This window comes from Rhinoraja longicauda, chromosome 19, assembly GCF_053455715.1.
Source record: "Rhinoraja longicauda isolate Sanriku21f chromosome 19, sRhiLon1.1, whole genome shotgun sequence".
NCBI lineage: Eukaryota > Metazoa > Chordata > Chondrichthyes > Rajiformes > Arhynchobatidae > Rhinoraja > Rhinoraja longicauda.
In genome coordinates, this window is record NC_135971.1 from 24,017,417 (window position 1) to 24,034,881 (window position 17,465).

The window sequence follows — 17,465 nt, forward strand, 5'->3', positions numbered from 1 at the left end:
GTGTGTGAGTGTGGCAGTGTGTGTGTGAGTGTGTCTGAGGCTATGCATGGGTGTGTGTGTGTGTGTGTGTGTGTGTGTGTGTGTGTGTGTGTGAGTGTGTCTGAGGCTATGCATGTGTGTGTGTATCAGTGTGTGTGTTTGTGTGTATGTGACAGTGTCCCAGGGGCGTGCGCCTTTAAGAGGGAGTGTTTGGCCGACCCGCCCCTTTAAGGTGCGAGCCAGCCCGGGGATGAGCCACGTCAGTCGCTGCATGGATCCGGGCGGCCGCTGCAAACATGATCCTCATGACCATGATCGCCCGGGTGGCGGACGGATTACCCCTGGCAGCATCAATGCAAGAGAACGAACAGGTATAGAGGGGGGCAGAGCAGGGCACAGCCTCTGTCCCATGTACCCAGGGGGTGGGGGGGGGGGGGGGGGGCGCTAATGCAATGCGTGACCCCCTGGTCGATGCATGCAAAGGGGTAATATATGTAACCCCTCTTGTAGATGCATGCAACGGGGTAATATATGTGACCCCCCTTGTAGATGCATGCAACGGGGTAATGCATGTGACCTCTCTTGTAGATGCATGCAACGGGGTCATGCATGTAACCCCCTTGCAGATGCATGCAATGGGGTAATATATGTAACCCCCTTGCAGATGCATGCAATGGGGGTAATATATGCAACCCCCTTGTAGATGCATGCAACGGGGTAATGCATGTGATCCCCTTGTAGATGCATGCAACGGGGGTAATGCATGTGACCCCTCTTGCAGATGCATGCGATGGGGTAATGCATGTGACCCCTTGTCGATGCATGCAACGGGGTAATGCATGTGACCCCCTTGTAGATGCATGCAACGGGTTGATGCATGTGACCCCCTTGTCGATGCATGCAACGGGGTAATGCATGTGACCCCCTTGTAGATGCATGTGACCCCCTGGTCGATGCATGCAATAGGGTAATATATGTAACTGCCTTGTAGATGCATGGAACGGGGTAATATATGTAACCCCCCCCTTGTGCTAATGTAATGCATGTAACCCCTTGCAGATGCATACAACGGGGTAATATATGTAACCCCCCTTGCAGATGCATGCAACGGGGTAATGCACTCAACTGCACCCTTGAGACCCCATGGGCAGCTGGGCTCCCATGCATGGGGTGCAATAACCCCCGGGGTGCGAATGCAATGAGGAAGGATTGAGGGAGGGGAGGTGGAGAGAGAGGGCGTGGGGAGGGAGGGAGGGAGGAGTGTAGAGAGGAAAGGAGGGCGTAAGGGAGGGAGGGAGGGGGTGGTGGGAGGGATCGTCAGAGGGGGTGGAGGGAGGGAGGGAGGAAGGGGAGGTGGAGAGAGAGAGGATGGAGGGAGGGTGTGGGGAGGGAGCGGGGGAGGAGTGTAGAGAGGAAGGGAGGGGGTGGTGGGAGGAGAGGAGAGTGAGTGTGGGGAGGGCACTGCGAGGTGCCACCATTGCATGCAAGTTAATTGGCCGCAGTAAACCTGCCCTCGGTGGAAGTTCATAGTTGAAAGGAGCAGAATTAGGCCATTCGGCCCATCAAGTCTACCCCGCCATCCAATCATGGCTGATCTATCACTCCCTCCACACCCCAGTCTCCTGCCTTCTCCCCATAACCCCTGACACCCGCACTAATCAAGAATCTATCCATCTCTGCCTTAAAAAATATCCACTGACTTGGCCTCCACAGCCGTCTGTGGCAAAGATTTTTGTTTAAATGATAGAGGAACAGCAGAGAATATAGACTGAGTGAATGAAGCTCCCTCCCTCCACACCGTCCCATCACACACGGTGGCGCAGCGGTAGAGTTGCTGCCTTACAGCGAATGCAGCGCCGGAGACCCGGGTTCCATCCTGACTACGGGCGCCGTCTGTACGGAGTTTGTACGTTCTCCCCGTGACCTGCGTGCTTTTTATCCGAGATCTCCGGTTTCCTCCCACACTCCAAAGACGTACAGGTATGTAGGTTAATTGACTGGGTAAATGTAAACATTGTCCCTAGTGGGTGTAGGATAGTGTTAGTGCGCGGGGATCGCTGGTCGGCATGGACTCGGTGGGCCGAAGGGCCTGTTTCAGCGCTGTATCTCTAATCTCTAAACAGCCCGCTGTGGCAATGAGTTCACCACAGATTCACCACCTTCTGACTTAAGACGTTCCTCCTCGTCTCCTTCCTAAAAGAACTCCCTTTAATTCTGAGGCTGTGCCCTCTGGTCCGAGACTCTCCCACCAGTGGAAACATCCTCTCCACGTCCACACTATCCAGGCCTTTCACTATTCTGTACGTTTCAATGAGGTCCCTTCCAAACTCCAGCGAGTACAGGCCCAGTGCCGACAAAGGCCCATTGTATGCTAACCCACTCATTCCTGGGATCGTTCCTGTAAACCTCCTCTGGGCCCTCTCCAGAGCCAGCACGTCCTTCCCTCAGATACGGAGAACAGATTTGCTCGCAGTGCTCCAAATACGGCCTGACCAGCGCCTTATCGAGCCTCAGCGTCGCACCTCTGATCTCCAGAGACGCTGCCTGACACGCTGAGTTACTCCAGCCTTTTGTGCCCATCTCCGATGAAATATTAACTCCACAGCAAACAAAGACTTGGGGAGGGAACTGATTGTGTGACCTGTAATAACAGCCTAGTTAGTACACAGTGCACAACAACAGATTGAATGAAGTGATAATTAACCACCGGTGCATGACGTAGCTCCCTGTCCCTGCAGTGTGTACTGTGGCAGTGCGGGATGTTTCTTCGTGCTGAGTTACTCCAGCATTTCATGTCTACCTTTAGTGCGCGGGGATCGCTGGTCGGCGCGGACTCGGTGGGCCGAAGGGCCTGTTTCCGCGCTGTATCTCTAAACTAAAGATGTGGGCAGGTTACGGTGGCGCAGCGGTAGAGTTAGACAATAGACAATAGACAATAGGTGCAGGAGGAGGCCATTCAGCCCTTCGAGCCAGCACCGCCATTCAATGCGATCATGGCTGATCACTCTCAATCAGTACCCCGTTCCTGCCTTCTCCCCATACCCCCTCACTCCGCTATCCTTAAGAGCTCTATCCAGCTCTCTCTTGAAAGCATCCAACGAACTGGCCTCCACTGCCTTCTGAGGCAGAGAATTCCACACCTTCACCACTCTCTGACTGAAAAAGTTCTTCCTCATCTCCGTTCTAAATGGCCTACCCCTTATTCTTAAACTATGGCCCCTTGTTCTGGACTCCCCCAACATTGGGAACATGTTTCCTGCCTCTAATGTGTCCAATCCCCTAATTATCTTATATGTTTCAATAAGATCCCCCCTCATCCTTCTAAATTCCAGTGTATACAAGCCCAATCGCTCCAGCCTTTCAACATACGACAGTCCCGCCATTCCGGGAATTAACCTAGTGAACCTACGCTGCACGCCCTCCATAGCAAGAATATCCTTCCTCAAATTTGGAGACCAAAACTGCACACAGTACTCCAGGTGCGGTCTCACCAGGGCCCGGTACAACTGTAGAAGGACCTCTTTGCTCCTATACTCAACTCCTCTTGTTACGAAGGCCAACATTCCATTGGCTTTCTTCACAGCGAATGCAGCGCCGGAGACCTGGGTTCCATCCCGACTACGGGCGCCGTCTGTACGGAGTTTGCACGTTCTCCCCGTGACCTGCGTGGGTTTTCTCTGAGATCTTCGGTTTCCTCCCACACTCCAAAGACGTACAGGTTTGCAGGTTAATTAGCAGTAGCGGGTGTAGTGTTATTGTACGGGGATCGCTGGTCGGCGCGGACCCGGTGGGCATAAGGGCCTGTTTCTGCGCTGTATCTCTAAACCAAACTACATTTTCCTCAAAACCTTTCCTATCCACGTACTTCTCAAAGTTCGCAGGTTGAGTCAGAAGTAAGGAAGTCAAATGCAAAGTTAGCCAGAGACCTGGGTTCGATCCTGACTACGGGTGCTGTCTGTACGGAGTTTGTACGCTCTCCCTGTGACCTGCGTGGGTTTTCTCCTGGTGCTCCGGTTTCCTCCCACACTCCAAATTGTAAATCACCCCCAGTGTGTAGGGTAGGAACCTTCCTAAAGGTACCCCCTTTAATTCTGAGGCTGTGCCCTCTGGTCCTGGACTCTCCCACTAGTGGAAACATCCTCTCCACATCCACTCTATCCAGGCCTTTCACTATTCGGTAAGCTTCAATGAGGTCCCCCTCTCATCCTTCTAAACTCCAGCGAGTACAGGCCCAGTGCTGACAAACGCTCACTGTATGTTTACCCACTCATTGCTGGGATCATTCTCGTAAACCTCCTCTGGACCCTCTCCAGAGCCAGCACATCCTTCCTCAGATACGGGGCCCAAAACAGCTCACAATACCTCCAAATGTGACCTGACCAGCGCCTCATCGAGCCTCAGCATTACATCTCTGATTTTTATACTCTAGCCCTCTCGAAATAAAGACTTCATTACTTCCGACTCAACCTGCGAACTTTGAGAAGTACGTGGACAGGAAAGGTTTTGAGGAAAAGTGGGCCAAATGCAGGTTGGTTTAGTTTTAAGTTTATTATTATTATTATTATAGTCATGTGCTTTGGGATGAAATGGGATTTGCATGCCGTCCAATTGGATTAGATAATACCAAAAAATCATACCAAACTCAAGACCATTAGGGAGAGCCTTGGGCAATATATGGATTAGCAGGGCTGGCACGGGTGAGTTGGGCCGAAGGGCCTTTTTCCACGCTGCACAGCTTTATAACTGTGATTTTCATACGGTCATAAGTGATAGGAGCAGAATTAGGCCATTCGGCCCATCAAGTCTACTCCGCCATTCAATCTCTCATTCTATCTCTCCCTCCCAACCCCACTCTCCTGCCTTCTCCCCATAACCCCTGACACCCGTATTAATCAAGAATATATCTATCTCTGCCGTACAAAATATCCACTGACGTGACCTCCACGCGCAGCGGTAGAGTTGCTGCCTCACAGCACCAGAGACCCGGGTTCCATCCCGACCACGGGTGCTGTCTGTGTGGAGTTTGCACATTCTCCCCGTGACCCTTTAGAAGATTGAGGGGGGGATCTTATAGAAACTTACAACATTCTTAAGGGGTTGGAGAGGCTAGATACGGGAAGATTGTTCCCGATGTTGGGGAAGTCCAGAACAAGGGGTCACAGTTTAAGGATAAGGGGGAAGTCTTTTAGGACCGAGATGAGAAAGTTTTTCTTCACACAGAGAGTGGTGAATGTGTGGAATTCTCTGCCACAGAAGGTAGTTGAGGCCCAGTTCATTGGCTATATTTAAGAGGGAGTTAGATGTGGCCCTTGTGGCTAAAGGGATCAGGGGGTATGGAGAGAAGGCAGGTACGGGATACTGAGTTGGATGATCATATTGAATGGCGGTACAGGCTCGAAGGGCCGAATGGCCTACTCCTGCACCTATATTCTATGTTTCTATGACCCGCGTGGGTTTTGTTCTGAGATCTTCGGTTTCCTCCCACACTCCAAAGACGTGCAGGTTTGTAGGTTAATCGGCTTGGTAAATGTAAACATTGTCCCTAGTGGGTGTAGGATAGTGTTAGTGTGCGGGGATCGCTGGGCGGCACGGACCCGGTGGGCCGAAGGGCCTGTTTCCGCGCTGTATCTCTAAACTAAACTAAACTAAACTTATAGATTGCGGTAAACTCCACAACTCTGTGTTACAGTCCGGGCGGAATCTGCAGGAATATCAAAACCAGGCCAAGCAGTTATTCCGGAAGCTGACGGAACATTCTCCTACGCGATGCACCCTGGAATCGGGCTCCCTCATGTTCCAGTAAGTGAGGGTGAGGTGTGGGGGTGGGGGGGAAGAGTGGGAGAGAGAGAAAGAGAAAGAGTGTGGGGGGGAGAGACAGTGGGAGAATGGGGGAGAGAGAGAGAGAGAGAGAGAGAGCAGCGGGAGGAGAGGGAGAGCGAACAGGTGAGAGAGAGAAAGGGAGAGAGTGTGGGGGAGAGTGAGTGTGGGGGAGAGGGAGAGTGTGTGTGTGGGAGAAGGAGAGAAAGAGGGAGAGAGAGAAAGAATGGGAGAGAGAAAGGGGGAGAGAGAGAGAAAGAATGGGAGAGAGAAAGGGAGAGAGCGAGAGTGAGTTTAGGGGAGAGGGAGGGAGGAGAGTAGGGGAGGGAGAGAGTGTAGGGGGAGAGAGAGAAAGAGTGGGGGAGAGAGAGTGAAGGAGGAAGTGTGGGGGGGGAGAGTGGTGAGGGAGTGAGAGTGGGAAAATGGGGGAGTGGCTGGGGGAGAGGGGGAGAGAGAGTGGGGGAGAGATCGAGAGAGAGTGGGGGAGAGGGGGAGAGAGAGTGGGGGAGAGGGTGAGAGAGAGTGGGGGAGAGGGGGAGAGAGAGTGGGGGAGAGGGAGAGAGAGTGGGGGAGAGAGAGTGGGGGAGAGAGGGAGAGAGAGTGGGGGAGAGAGGGAGAGAGAGTGGGGGAGAGAGGGAGAGAGAGTGGGGGAGAGAAAGAGACAGTGGGATGGAGTGAAAGGGAGTGGGGAGATAGAAGGAGAAGGGAAGTTGGGGGAAGAGGAGGTGTGGGGGCAGAGAGAGGGGGAGTGAGAGTGGGGAGAGAGAGAAAGTGAAGGGGAGAGGCGGTGGGGGAGAGAGACAGAGTGGTGATGGGGAGAGGGGGAGAGAGAGAAAGGGAGAGTGGGGCGAGAGAGAGGGAGAGAGAGAGAGTGGCGGAGAGGGAGAGAGTGGGGGAGAGGGAAGAAGAAAAGTTGGGAGGAGGGAGTGGGCGAGAGAGAGAGAGAGAATGGAGGAGGGTGAGTGAGACTGGAGAGAGAGAGTGAAGGAGAGAGAGTGGTGGAGAGAGAGAGAGAAAGTGGTGGTGGAGAGAGGGAGTGGGGGAGAGAGATGGTGGGGGGAGAGAGAGATAGAGTGGAGAGCGAAAGGGAGACAGAAAGGGGGAGTGGGGGAGAGGGAGTGGAGAGAGGGAGAGAGAGGGATAGAGAGACAGAGTGGGAAGAGAGGAGAAAGTGAAAAGATGGGGAGGGGGGGAGTGAGTGTGGGGGAGAGAGGGAGTGGAGGAGGGAGAGAGAGAGTGGAGAGAAAAAGAGGTGGTGGGGGACAAAGAGGCGGTGGGGATGAGAGTGGAGGGGGAGAGAGGGGCTTAGCGGTTCTCTGCTGGGTGAGTGAGGTGCAACAAGAGGGGATTAACATGGAGACCCTGCAGTGATCATCAGGAACCTTCAGGAGTTTAGAAGGACGAGGGGGGACCTCACTGAAACGTACTGAATAGTGAGAGGCCTGGATAGAGTGGATGTGGAGAGGGTGTTTCCACTGGTGGGAGAGTCTAGGACCAGAGGGCACAGCCTCAGAATTAAAGAGCGTTCTTTTAAGGAGGTGAGGAGGAATTTCTTCAGCCAGAGGGTGGTGGATCTGTGGGATTCTTTGCCACAGAGGGCTGTGGAGGCCAAGTCAATGGGTATTTTTAAGGCAGAGATGGATACTGTAGATTATTGATCAGTGCGGGTGTCAGGGATTATGGGGAGAAGGCAGGAGAATGGGGTTGGGAGGGTGAGATAGATCGGCCATGATTGAATGGCGGAGTAGACAATAGACAATAGACAATAGGTGCAGGAGGAGGCCATTCAGCCCTTCGAGCCAGCACCGCCATTCAATGCGATCATGGCTGATCATTCTCAATCAGTACCCCGTTCCTGCCTTCTCCCCATACCCCCTCACTCCGCTATCCTTAAGAGCTCTATCCAGCTCTCTCTTGAAAGCATCCAACGAACTGGCTTCCACTGCCTTCTGAGGCAGAGAATTCCACACCTTCACCACTCTCTGACTGAAAAAGTTCTTCCTCATCTCCGTTCTAAATGGCCTACCCCTTATTCTTAAACTGTGGCCCCTTGTTCTGGAGAGGTGTTGTTCTGGCTGTAGACTTGATGGGGCCGAGTAGCCTAATTCTGCTCCTATCAGTTATCTATCTATATACTAAAATTCTCGTTTGTTTGTTTGTTTGTTCCTGAACTACAGCCAAAACGGTACATGATAGCGCAACAATTGTAGGCCCACCTTACTCACCGTCGTCCCTTTGGTGCTAATGGAAGAAGTTTCATTGAATTCGGTGTTATATTTGTAAAGTTATTCACATTTTAAAGTTTAAATCTATCTCCTAGGGATTGGAGGGGGAGGGGGAAGGGAGACGGTGCTGCACCAATGCTGGAGAGGTTTGGGCCCAGGATCCACTTGGTCTAGTGACCTAATGAAAATCACAGTTACAAAGCTGTACAGCATGGAAAAAGGCCTTTCGGCCCAACTAATTCATGCCAGCCCTGCTAGTCCACAGATTGCCCGTGGCTCCAACTAACGGGAGGGTGAGCTAGATCGGCCATGATTGAATGGGGGAGTAGACTTGATGGGGCCGAGCGGCCTACTTTTGCTGCCCTCGCCGGTGGCCGAGCGGCGTTGGAGACTTGGGGTAGGGAGGGCTAACGGGATCTTTCTGTGCCTCCCAGCTACCTGATTGACCGAGGGGTGTGCTACCTGGTCTTGTGTGAGGGCAACTACTCCAAGAGGATGGCCTACGGATTCCTGCAGGACCTGCAGGCCGAGTTCAGCGAGCTGTACCTCCACAAGGTCGCCACCGTGTCACGGCCATATGTCTTCATTGAGTTCGGTGAGGCCGGCACCCGAGGGTGCCTGCGGGTGGGGTGGGGGTGTGGGGGGAGGGGTGCAGGTACCCTGGGCGGGAGAGGAGTGGGGGAGGGGGGGGCCTGGTCCATCGAAACATAGTCAAGTCAAGTCAATTTTATTTGTATAGCACATTTAAAAACAACCCACGTTGACCAAAGTGCTGTACATCAGTTCAGGTACTAAGGACGAACATACAATGGTACCCAAACATAACAGCACATACATAAACAGTTCACAGCGCCCCCTCAGAGGGCCTCAAACGCTAGGGAGTACAAATAGGTTTTGAGCCTGGACTTAAAGGAGTGGATGGAGGGGGCAGTTCTGATGGGGAGAGGGATGCTGTTCCACAGTCTAGGAGCTGCAACCGCAAAAGCGCGGTCACCCCTGAGCTTAAGCCTAGACCGCGGGATAGTGAGTAGCCCCAAGTCGGCTGACCTGAGGGACCTGGAGTTAGAGAGGTGGGTTAGAAGATTTTTGATGTAGGGAGGGGAATGTCCATTTAGGGCTTTATATGTGAATAGGAGGAGCTTGAAGTTGATTCTGTACCGTACAGGGAGCCAGTGGAGAGAGGCCAGAATCGGGGTGATGTGGTCCCTTTCTCGGGTACCCGTCAGGAGTCTCGCTGCGGCGTTTTGGACCAGTTGCAAGCGGGATAGGAACTAGGATAGACACAAAAAGCTGGAGTAGCTCGGCGGGACAGGCGGCATCTCTGGAGAGAAGGAATGGGTGACGTTTCGGGTCGAGACCCTTCTCCAGACTGACTTCGCCTTCTTGACTTGATCTGTAATTTTCACACCTTGCACTTCCTTATCTCCGTGTCTCCCCCTCCCCTGACTCCCAGTCTGAAGAAGGGTCTCGACCCGAAACGTCACCCATTCCTTCTCTCCAGAGACGCTGCCTGACCCGCTGAGTTACTCCAGCATTTTGTGGTCTATCTTCGGTGTAAACCAGCATCTGCAGTTCCTTCCTACACAAATGAATCAAAAGGACATATAAACCTAGACAATAGGTGCAGGAGTAGGCCATTCGGCCCTTCGAGCCAGCATCGCCATCCAATATGATCATGGCTGACCATCCAGAATCAGTACCCCGTTCCTGCTTTCTCCCCGTACCCCTTGATTCCGTTAGCCCTTCGAGCTAAATCTAACTCTCTCTTGAAAACATCCAGTGAATTGGCCTCCGCTGCCTTCTGTGGCAGTGAATTGCACAGATTCACAACTCTCTGGGTGAAAATGTTTTTGCTCATCTCCGTCCAAATCTCGGTCCAGACTGAGTCTTCGGTTAATTGGCTCCGGTTTCATCCCACTCTCCAAAGACGTGCAAGTATTCAGTTCAATTGTCCTCGGCGAAAATTGTAAATTGTCCCGATGATGTGCAGGGTGGAGCCAGTGTGCGGGGATGTGGAGGTGAGAACTTTCCACTGACTGGTTGGCACGCAACAAAAGCTTGTCACTCTACCTTGGTACACGTGACAATGAACTAAACCGAACTAAAGGATAGTGTCGCAAGGGACTGCAGATGCTGTTTTACACCGAAGCTCAACACAAAATGCTGGAGCAACTCAGCGGGACAGGTAGCATCTCTGGAGAGTTAGGAATGGGTGACGATTTGGGCCGAGACCCTTCTTCAGACTGGAGACCCGAAAACGTCACCCATTCCTTCTCTCCAGAGATGCTGTCTGTCCCTCTGAGTTACTCCGGCATTTTGTGACTACCTCCATCTCGGTGAAAACCCACGCGGGTCACGGGAAGGACGTACAAACTCCGTATGGACAGCGCCCGTAGTCGGGATCGAACCCGGGTCTCCGGCACTGAGAGGCAGCAACTCTACCGCTGCGCCACCTGGGGGGGAGAGGGGGGAGGGCGGAAAAACACGGGGAGAGTTCCCAGGAGATGGGAGTGGTTGCCGTGGAGACGGGGCCTAGGGAGCGGAGCCACAGGTGCCAATGATGTGGCCTTAATTGATCCCTGAGCAGCCTTGGGAAGGAGGCTTTGAGTGTTGGGACACTGGGAATACAAAGACCGGCGTTCCTGACACACCTTCCTGTTCCTGACACACCTTCCCCCCCCCCTCCCTCCACCTCCCAGCTCAACCATTTCTGGAGTTGAATGAGGAAAACAGCCACTCATGGAACAGTAATATCCCACCGGTGGCGCAGCGGTAGAGTTGCTGCCTCACAGCGCCAGAGACCCGGGTTCATCCTGATCTCGGGCACTGTCTGTCTGTGTGGAGAGTTTGTACGTTCTCCCCCTGACCCACGTGGGTTTTCTCCGGGTGCTCCGGTTTCCTCCCACACTCCAAAGACGTGCAGGTCTGTAGGTTAATTGGCCTTGTTAAAAATTCTAAATTGTCCCCAGTGAGTGTGTGTGTGTAGGACAGTGCTAGTGTGTGGAAAGATCGCTGATCGGCGCAGACTCGGTGGGCCGAAGGGCCTGTTTCCACGCTGTATCTCTAAAACCAAAACTAAAAACGTTTAATAGGTAGAAGGGGAAGATACAGAGTGCAGAATCTCGTTCTCAGCATTGTAGCGCACCAGTTCCAGAGACAAAGTCCAATGTCCGCAATGGGGTAGAGGTGAATCGGACAGCACCCTAGCTTATGGAAGGGCTGATAACAGAGGGGAAGAAGGTGTTCCTGAGTCTGGTGGTGAGCTCTTTCAAGCTCCAGCTCAGATATACCATTCATAGATATATCATATCATATATCTACAGCCGGAAACAGGCCTTTTCGGCCCTCCAAGTCCGTGCCGCCCAGTGATCCCCGTACATTAACACTATCCTACACCCATTAGGGACAATTTTTACATTTACCCAGCCAATTAACCTACATACCTGTACGTCTTTGGAGTGTGGGAGGAAACCGAAGATCTCGGAGAAAACCCATGCAGGTCACGGGGAGAACGTGCAAACTCCTTACAGTACAGCACCCGTAGTCAGGATCGAACCTGTGTCTCCGGCTCTGCATTCGCTGTAAAGCAGCAACTCTACCGCTGCGCTACCGTGCCGCCCATAGAATCAGTTCAAACTCAAAGTACAATAGGTGGGGCAAAGGGGAAGATATAGAGTGCAGAATATAGTTCTCTGCATTAGCTGAGTGTAATTTTGAGATACAGTGTGGAAACAGGTCCACCAAGTCCACGCCGACCAAGGAACAATTGGCAGAAGACAATTAAAGCCACAAACCTTCAAGACTTTGGAGTGTGGGGGGAATCCGGAGAAATCCCACGCAGGTCTCGGGGGAGGGATCGTACAAACTCCGTATGGACAGTACCCGAGGTCAGGATGGACCCTGGGTCTCTGGCGCTGTGAGGCAGCAACTCTACCTCCTATTCACATATAAAGCTCCTCCTATTCACATATAAAGCCCTAAATGGACATTCCCCCCCCTACATCAAAAATCTTCTCACCCACCTCTCTAACTCCAGGTCCCTCAGGTCGGCCGACTTGGGGCTACTCACTATCCCGCGGTCTAGGCTTAAGCTCAGGGGTGACCGCGCTTTTGCGGTTGCAGCTCCTAGACTGTGGAACTGCATCCCTCTCCCCATCAGAACTGCCCCCTCCATCCACTCCTTTAAGTCCAGGCTCAAAACCTATTTCTACTCCCTAGCGTTTGAGGCCCTCTGAGGGGGCGCTGTGAACTGTTTATGTATGTGCTGTTACGTTTGTGTGCTCCTTGTATGTTTCATTTTTTCCTTAGTACCTAAACTGATGTACAGCACTTTGGTCAACGTGGGTTGTTTTTAAATGTGCTGTACAAATAAACTTGACTTGACTTGACTACCGCTGCGCCACCGCGCCTCGCCTATTGTAGCGCACCAGTTCCAGAGACAAAGTCCAATGTCCGCACTAGGGTCGAGGTGAATCGGACAGTGCCCTAGCTTATGGAAGGGCCATCAGAAGCCTGGTAACAGAGGGGACCTGTTTAACATCTATCCCTCCCTCTCACTGCCTGCCATTCTGAAAGGGACCCATTTATCCCCACTCTTTGTTTCCTGTCTGCCAACCAATTTTCTATCCATGTCAGTACCCTACCCCCAATACCATGTGCTCTAATTTTGCCCACTAATCTCCTATGTGGGACCTTGTGGAAGGCTTTCTGAAAGTCGAGGTACACCACATCCACCGGCTCTCCCTTGTCCATTTTCCTAGTTACATCCTCAACAAATTCCAGAAGATTAGTCAAGCATAATTTCCCCTTCGTAAATCCATGCTGACTCGGAACGATCCTGTTACTGTTATCCAAATGTTCCACTAATTTCATCTTTTATAATTGACTTCAGCATCTTCCCCACCACTGATGTCAGACTAACTGGTCTATAAGTCCTTTCTTAAAAAGTGGGACAACATTTGCTATCCTCCAATCCACAGGAACTGATCCTGAATGTATAGAACATTGGAAAATGATCACCAATGTGTCCACGATTTCTGGAGCCACCTCCTTAAGTACCCTGGGATGCAGGCCATCAGGCCCTGGGGATTTATCAGCCTTCAGTCCCATCAGTCTACCCAGCACCATTTCCTACCTAATGTGAATTTCCTTCAGTTCCTCCATCACCCTAGGATCTCTGGCCACTAGAACATCTGGGAGATTGTTTGTGTCTTCCTTAGCGAAGACAGATCCAAGGTACCTGTTCAACTCGTCTGCCATTTCCTTGTTCCCCATAATAAATTCACCTGCTTCTGTCTTCAAGGGACCCACATTTGTCTTAACTATTTTTTTCCTCGTCACATACCTAAAGAAGCTTTTACTATCCTCCTTTATATTATTGGCTAGCTTACCCTCGGCACCTCATCTTTTCTCCCCGTATTGCCTTTTTAGTTATCTTCTGTTGCTCTTTACAAGTTACCCAATCCTCTGGCTTCCCACTTATCTTTGCTATGTTATACTACTTCCCTTTTATTTTTATTTTGTCCTTGACTTCCCTTGTCAGCCACGGTCACCTCTTACTCCCCTTAGAACCTTTCTTCCTCTTTGGAATGAACTGATCCTGCACCTTCTGTATTATTCCCAGGAATACCTGCCATTGCTGTTCCACCGTCTTCCCTGCTAGGGTCTCTTTCCAGTCAACTTTGGCCAGCTCCTCCCTCATGCCTCCATAGTCCTCTTTGCTCAACTGTAATACCGACACATCCGATTTTCCCTTCTCCCTCTCAAATTGTAGATTCAAACTTATCATATTGTGGTCACTACCTCCTAATGGCTCGTTTACCTTGAGTTCCCTTTTATCAAATCTGGTTCATTAGGAAGGAGATGAGGAGGAATTTCTTTAGTGGGTGGTGAATCTGTGGAATTCTTTGCCACAGAGGGCTGTGGAGGCCAAGCCAGTGGATATTTCTCAGGCAGAGGTAGATAGATTCTTGATTAGTACGGGTATCACAAAATGCTGGAGTAACTCAGCGGGTAAGGCAGCATCTCGGGGGAGAAGGGATGGGTGACGTTTCGGGTCAATGGACAAAAGACAATAGTGTGGCGGTGCCCGGGGGCTAGGCCACTCCCTTGGTCATTCCACTCGGCACTCGGTGGACGGGAGAAACATAGAAACATAGAAACATAGAAAATAGTTGCAGGAGTAGGCTATTCGGCCCTTCGAGCCTGCACCGCCATTCAATATGATCATGGCTGATCATCCAGCTCAGTAGCCCGTACCTGCCTTCTCTCCATACCCCCTGATCCCTTTACCAAAAAGGGCCACATCTAACTCCCTCTTAAATATAGCCAATGAACTGGCCTCAACTACCTTCTGTGGCAGAGAATTCCACAGACTCACCACTCTCTGTGTGAAGAAATGTTTTCTCATCTCGGTCCTAAAAGACTTCCCCCTTATCCTTAAGCTGTGACCCGTGGTTCTGGACTCCCCCAACATCGGGAACAATTTTCCTGCATCTAGCCTCTCCAACACCTTAAGAATTTTATATGTTTCTATAAGATCCCCCCTCAGTCTTCTAAATTCCAGCGAGTATAAGCCTAGTCTATCCAGTCTTTCCTCATATGTAAGTCCCGCCATCCCAGGGATCAATCTGGTGAACCTTCTCTGTACTCCCTCTAAGGCAAGAACGTCTTTCCTCAGGTTAGGAGGGATTAGGTCACTTCCTGGGTCAGTTCCCTTGGGTCAGGTGGTCTGGGACTATAAAAGTGTTTTGTGTGTGTCGACTCACGAGTTCTTGAGTGCGGTATTTGTGTGCCTTGCGAAATAAAGTATATCTACTACTCACCTGGCGTCTGGCTTGATTTCCGCGGTGACCGCACCCACTACACTGGTGACCCCGACGTGATTCGAACACTGGTGACCCCGACGTGATTCGAACACTGGTGATTTCACTACAATAGACAATAGGTGCAGGAGGAGGCCATTCGGCCCTTCGAGCCAGCACCGCCATTCAATGTGATCATGGCTGATCATTCTCAATCAGTACCCCGTTCCTGCCTTCTCCCCCATACCCCCTGACTCCGCTATCCTTAAGAGCTCTCTCTTGAATGCATTTAGAGAATTGGCCTCCACTGCCTTCTGAGGCAGAGAATTCCACAGATTCACAAATCTCTGACTGAAAAAGTTCTTCTTCATCTCAGTTCTAAATGGCCTACCCCTTATTCTTAAACTGCGGCCCCTTGTTCTGGACTCCCCCAACATTGGGAACATGTTTCCTGCCTCTAACGTGTCCAACCCCTTAATAATCATACGTTTCGATAAGATCTCCTCTCATCCTTCTAAATTCCAGTGTATACAAGCCTAGTCGCTCCAGTCTTTCAACATATGACAGTCCCGCCATTCCGGGAATTAACCTAGTGAACCTACGCTGCACGCCCTCAATAGCAAGAATATCCTTCCTCAAATTTGGAGACCAAAACTGCACACGGTACTCCAAAATTGCACACAGTACAATCAATCGAGACCCTTCTTCGGACTGAAGAAGGGTCTCGACCTGAAACGTCACCCATTCCTTCTCTCCCGAGATGCTGCCTGACCTGCTGAGTTACTCCACCATTTTGTGATACCTTTGATTTGTACCAGCATCTGCAGTTATTTTCCTGCACAACTTGATTAGTGCGGGTGTCGGAGGTTATGGGGAGAAGGCAGGAGAATGGGGTTAGGAGGGGAGAGAGAGGTCGCCCATGATTGAATGCTGAGTAGACTTTGGATGGGCCGAGTGGCCTAATTCTGCTCCTGTCACTCACGGCCTCGTGCCCCACCCCCTCCCGCCCCACAGACACTTACATCCAGAAGCTGAAGAAGTCCTACAGTGACTCGTGGTCTCGCCGGAAGCTGGGATCAGTCAACATCGAACTGCAGGACGTGCAGAGGATCATGGTGACCAACATTGAGGAGGTCCTGCAGAGGGGCGAGGCGCTGTCTGGTGAGGCTTGGCTCGGCCCGGCCGCGGGTGTGGAGGAAGGGATGGCCCAGAGGGTCAGTTAATCGGTGACATCAGAGGGTGGTGAATCTGTGGAACGAGTAAACATAGAAATATCGAAACATAGAAAATAGGTGCGGGTGGAGGCCATTCGGCCCTTTGAGCCAGCACCGCCATTCATCGTGATCATGGCTGATCATCCACAATCAATAACCCGTGCCTGCCTTCTCATCTCCCCCCATCTCCGCCCCTCTCCTCTCTCCTCTCCTCTCCTCTCCTCCCCCTCTCCTCTCCCCCTTCTCTCCTCTCCCCTCCACTCCTCTCGTCTACCCCTCTCCTCCCCCTCTCTCCCCCCGCTCCCCTCCCCTCCTCTCTCCCCCCTGCTCCCCTCCTCTCCTCTTCCCCCTCTCCCCCCCTCTCTCCTCCCCTCCTCTCCTCTTCCCCCCATCTCCTCCCCCTCTCCTCTCCCCCCTTCTCTCCTCTCCTCTCCCCCCCCTTCTCTCCTCTCCTCTCCCCCATCAACCCCCCGCTCCCCTCCTCTCCTCTCCCCCTTCGCTCCTCTTCTCCCCCTGCTCCCATCTCCCCCTCCCCCCCTCCTCTCCCCCCCCGCTCCCCTCTTCCCCCCCATCTCCACTCCCCATCTCTCCCCTCCTCACCCCCCCAATCTCTCCTGCAGCCCTCAACACCAAAGCCAGCAACCTGTCGAGCCTGTCTAAGAAGTACCAGTCGGATGCGAAGGACCTGAACTCTCGCTCCCGTGTGACCAAGGTGGCCGCGACCGGCCTGTGCATCTTTGTGGTGGTGCTCTACTTCTGGTGGTTGTGAGGGGGGGGGGGGGGGAGGGGCCGTCAGGGCGGAGTGACGGGGCCGCGGGGGCGGGGGGGGGGGGGAGAGAGAGAGCGACCAGCGGCCAGACGCGGGGGGGGGGGGAGAGAGGGGCCGGATTCTGACACTGCCCCACCCCCCCCAAGAGGTGCGTCTTTAATGCAGAGTGACGCCCCCTAATTAAGCTCCTCGCGGCGCAGGTGTGGAGTGAGGGTCCCTCGACACTGTCCCGTGGTGCTGTGGGAGTGAGGCCCCCTCGACACTGTCCCGCGGTGGTGTGGAGTGAGGGTCCCTCGACACTGTCCCGCGGTGGTGTGGAGTGAGGGTCCCTCGACACTGTCCCGCGGTGGGGTGGAGTGAGGGTCCCTCGACACTGTCCCGCGGTGGTGTGGAGTGAGGGTCCCTCGACACTGTCCCGCGCAGGTGTGGAGTGAGGCTCCCTCGACACTGTCCCGCGGTGGTGTGGAGTGAGGGTCCCTCGACACTGTCCCGCGTGGTGTGGAGTGAAGCTCCCTCGACACTGTCCCGCGTGGTGTGGAGTGAGGGTCCCTCGACACTGTCCCGCGGTGCGTGTTGAAGTTAGAGTAACCCTGCCTCCTTCACTCTCCCCGCAGCGGGCGAGGGGGCGAGGGGCCAAGTAACGCTGCCTCGACACCGC

General features: G+C 52.8%; 1 protein-coding gene across 2 annotated transcripts; it reads left to right on the forward strand.

The window, feature by feature from the left end:
* Window positions 1–217: 217 nt before the first annotated feature.
* Window positions 218–16,807, forward strand: LOC144602737 (vesicle-trafficking protein SEC22b-B-like). Of its 2 annotated transcripts, XM_078415876.1 has the most exons (6): window positions 218–350; window positions 4,409–4,507; window positions 5,669–5,778; window positions 8,456–8,616; window positions 15,839–15,985; window positions 16,659–16,807. In XM_078415876.1, the coding sequence occupies exons 2-6, from the start codon at window positions 4,502–4,504 to the stop codon at window positions 16,805–16,807; spliced, it is 573 nt and encodes a 190-aa protein (XP_078272002.1). In that variant the 5' UTR covers window positions 218–350; window positions 4,409–4,501. The 2 variants fall into 2 exon arrangements, with proteins under 2 accessions (XP_078272002.1, XP_078272001.1); XM_078415875.1 differs by lacking the exon at window positions 4,409–4,507 and having other exon boundaries at window positions 220–350.
* The last annotated feature ends 658 nt before the right edge of the window (window positions 16,808–17,465 follow it).

Bases quoted from the DNA above. Each gene is read 5' to 3' on its own strand.
- LOC144602737 (XM_078415875.1), top strand. From the start codon at position 276: ATGATCCTCATGACCATGATCGCCCGGGTGGCGGACGGATTACCCCTG. The intron at 5,779-8,455 runs GTAAGTGAGGGT...TGTGCCTCCCAG, and splicing joins TCGGGCTCCCTCATGTTCCA to CTACCTGATTGACCGAGGGG. The intron at 8,617-15,838 runs GTGAGGCCGGCA...CCCGCCCCACAG, and splicing joins ATATGTCTTCATTGAGTTCG to ACACTTACATCCAGAAGCTG.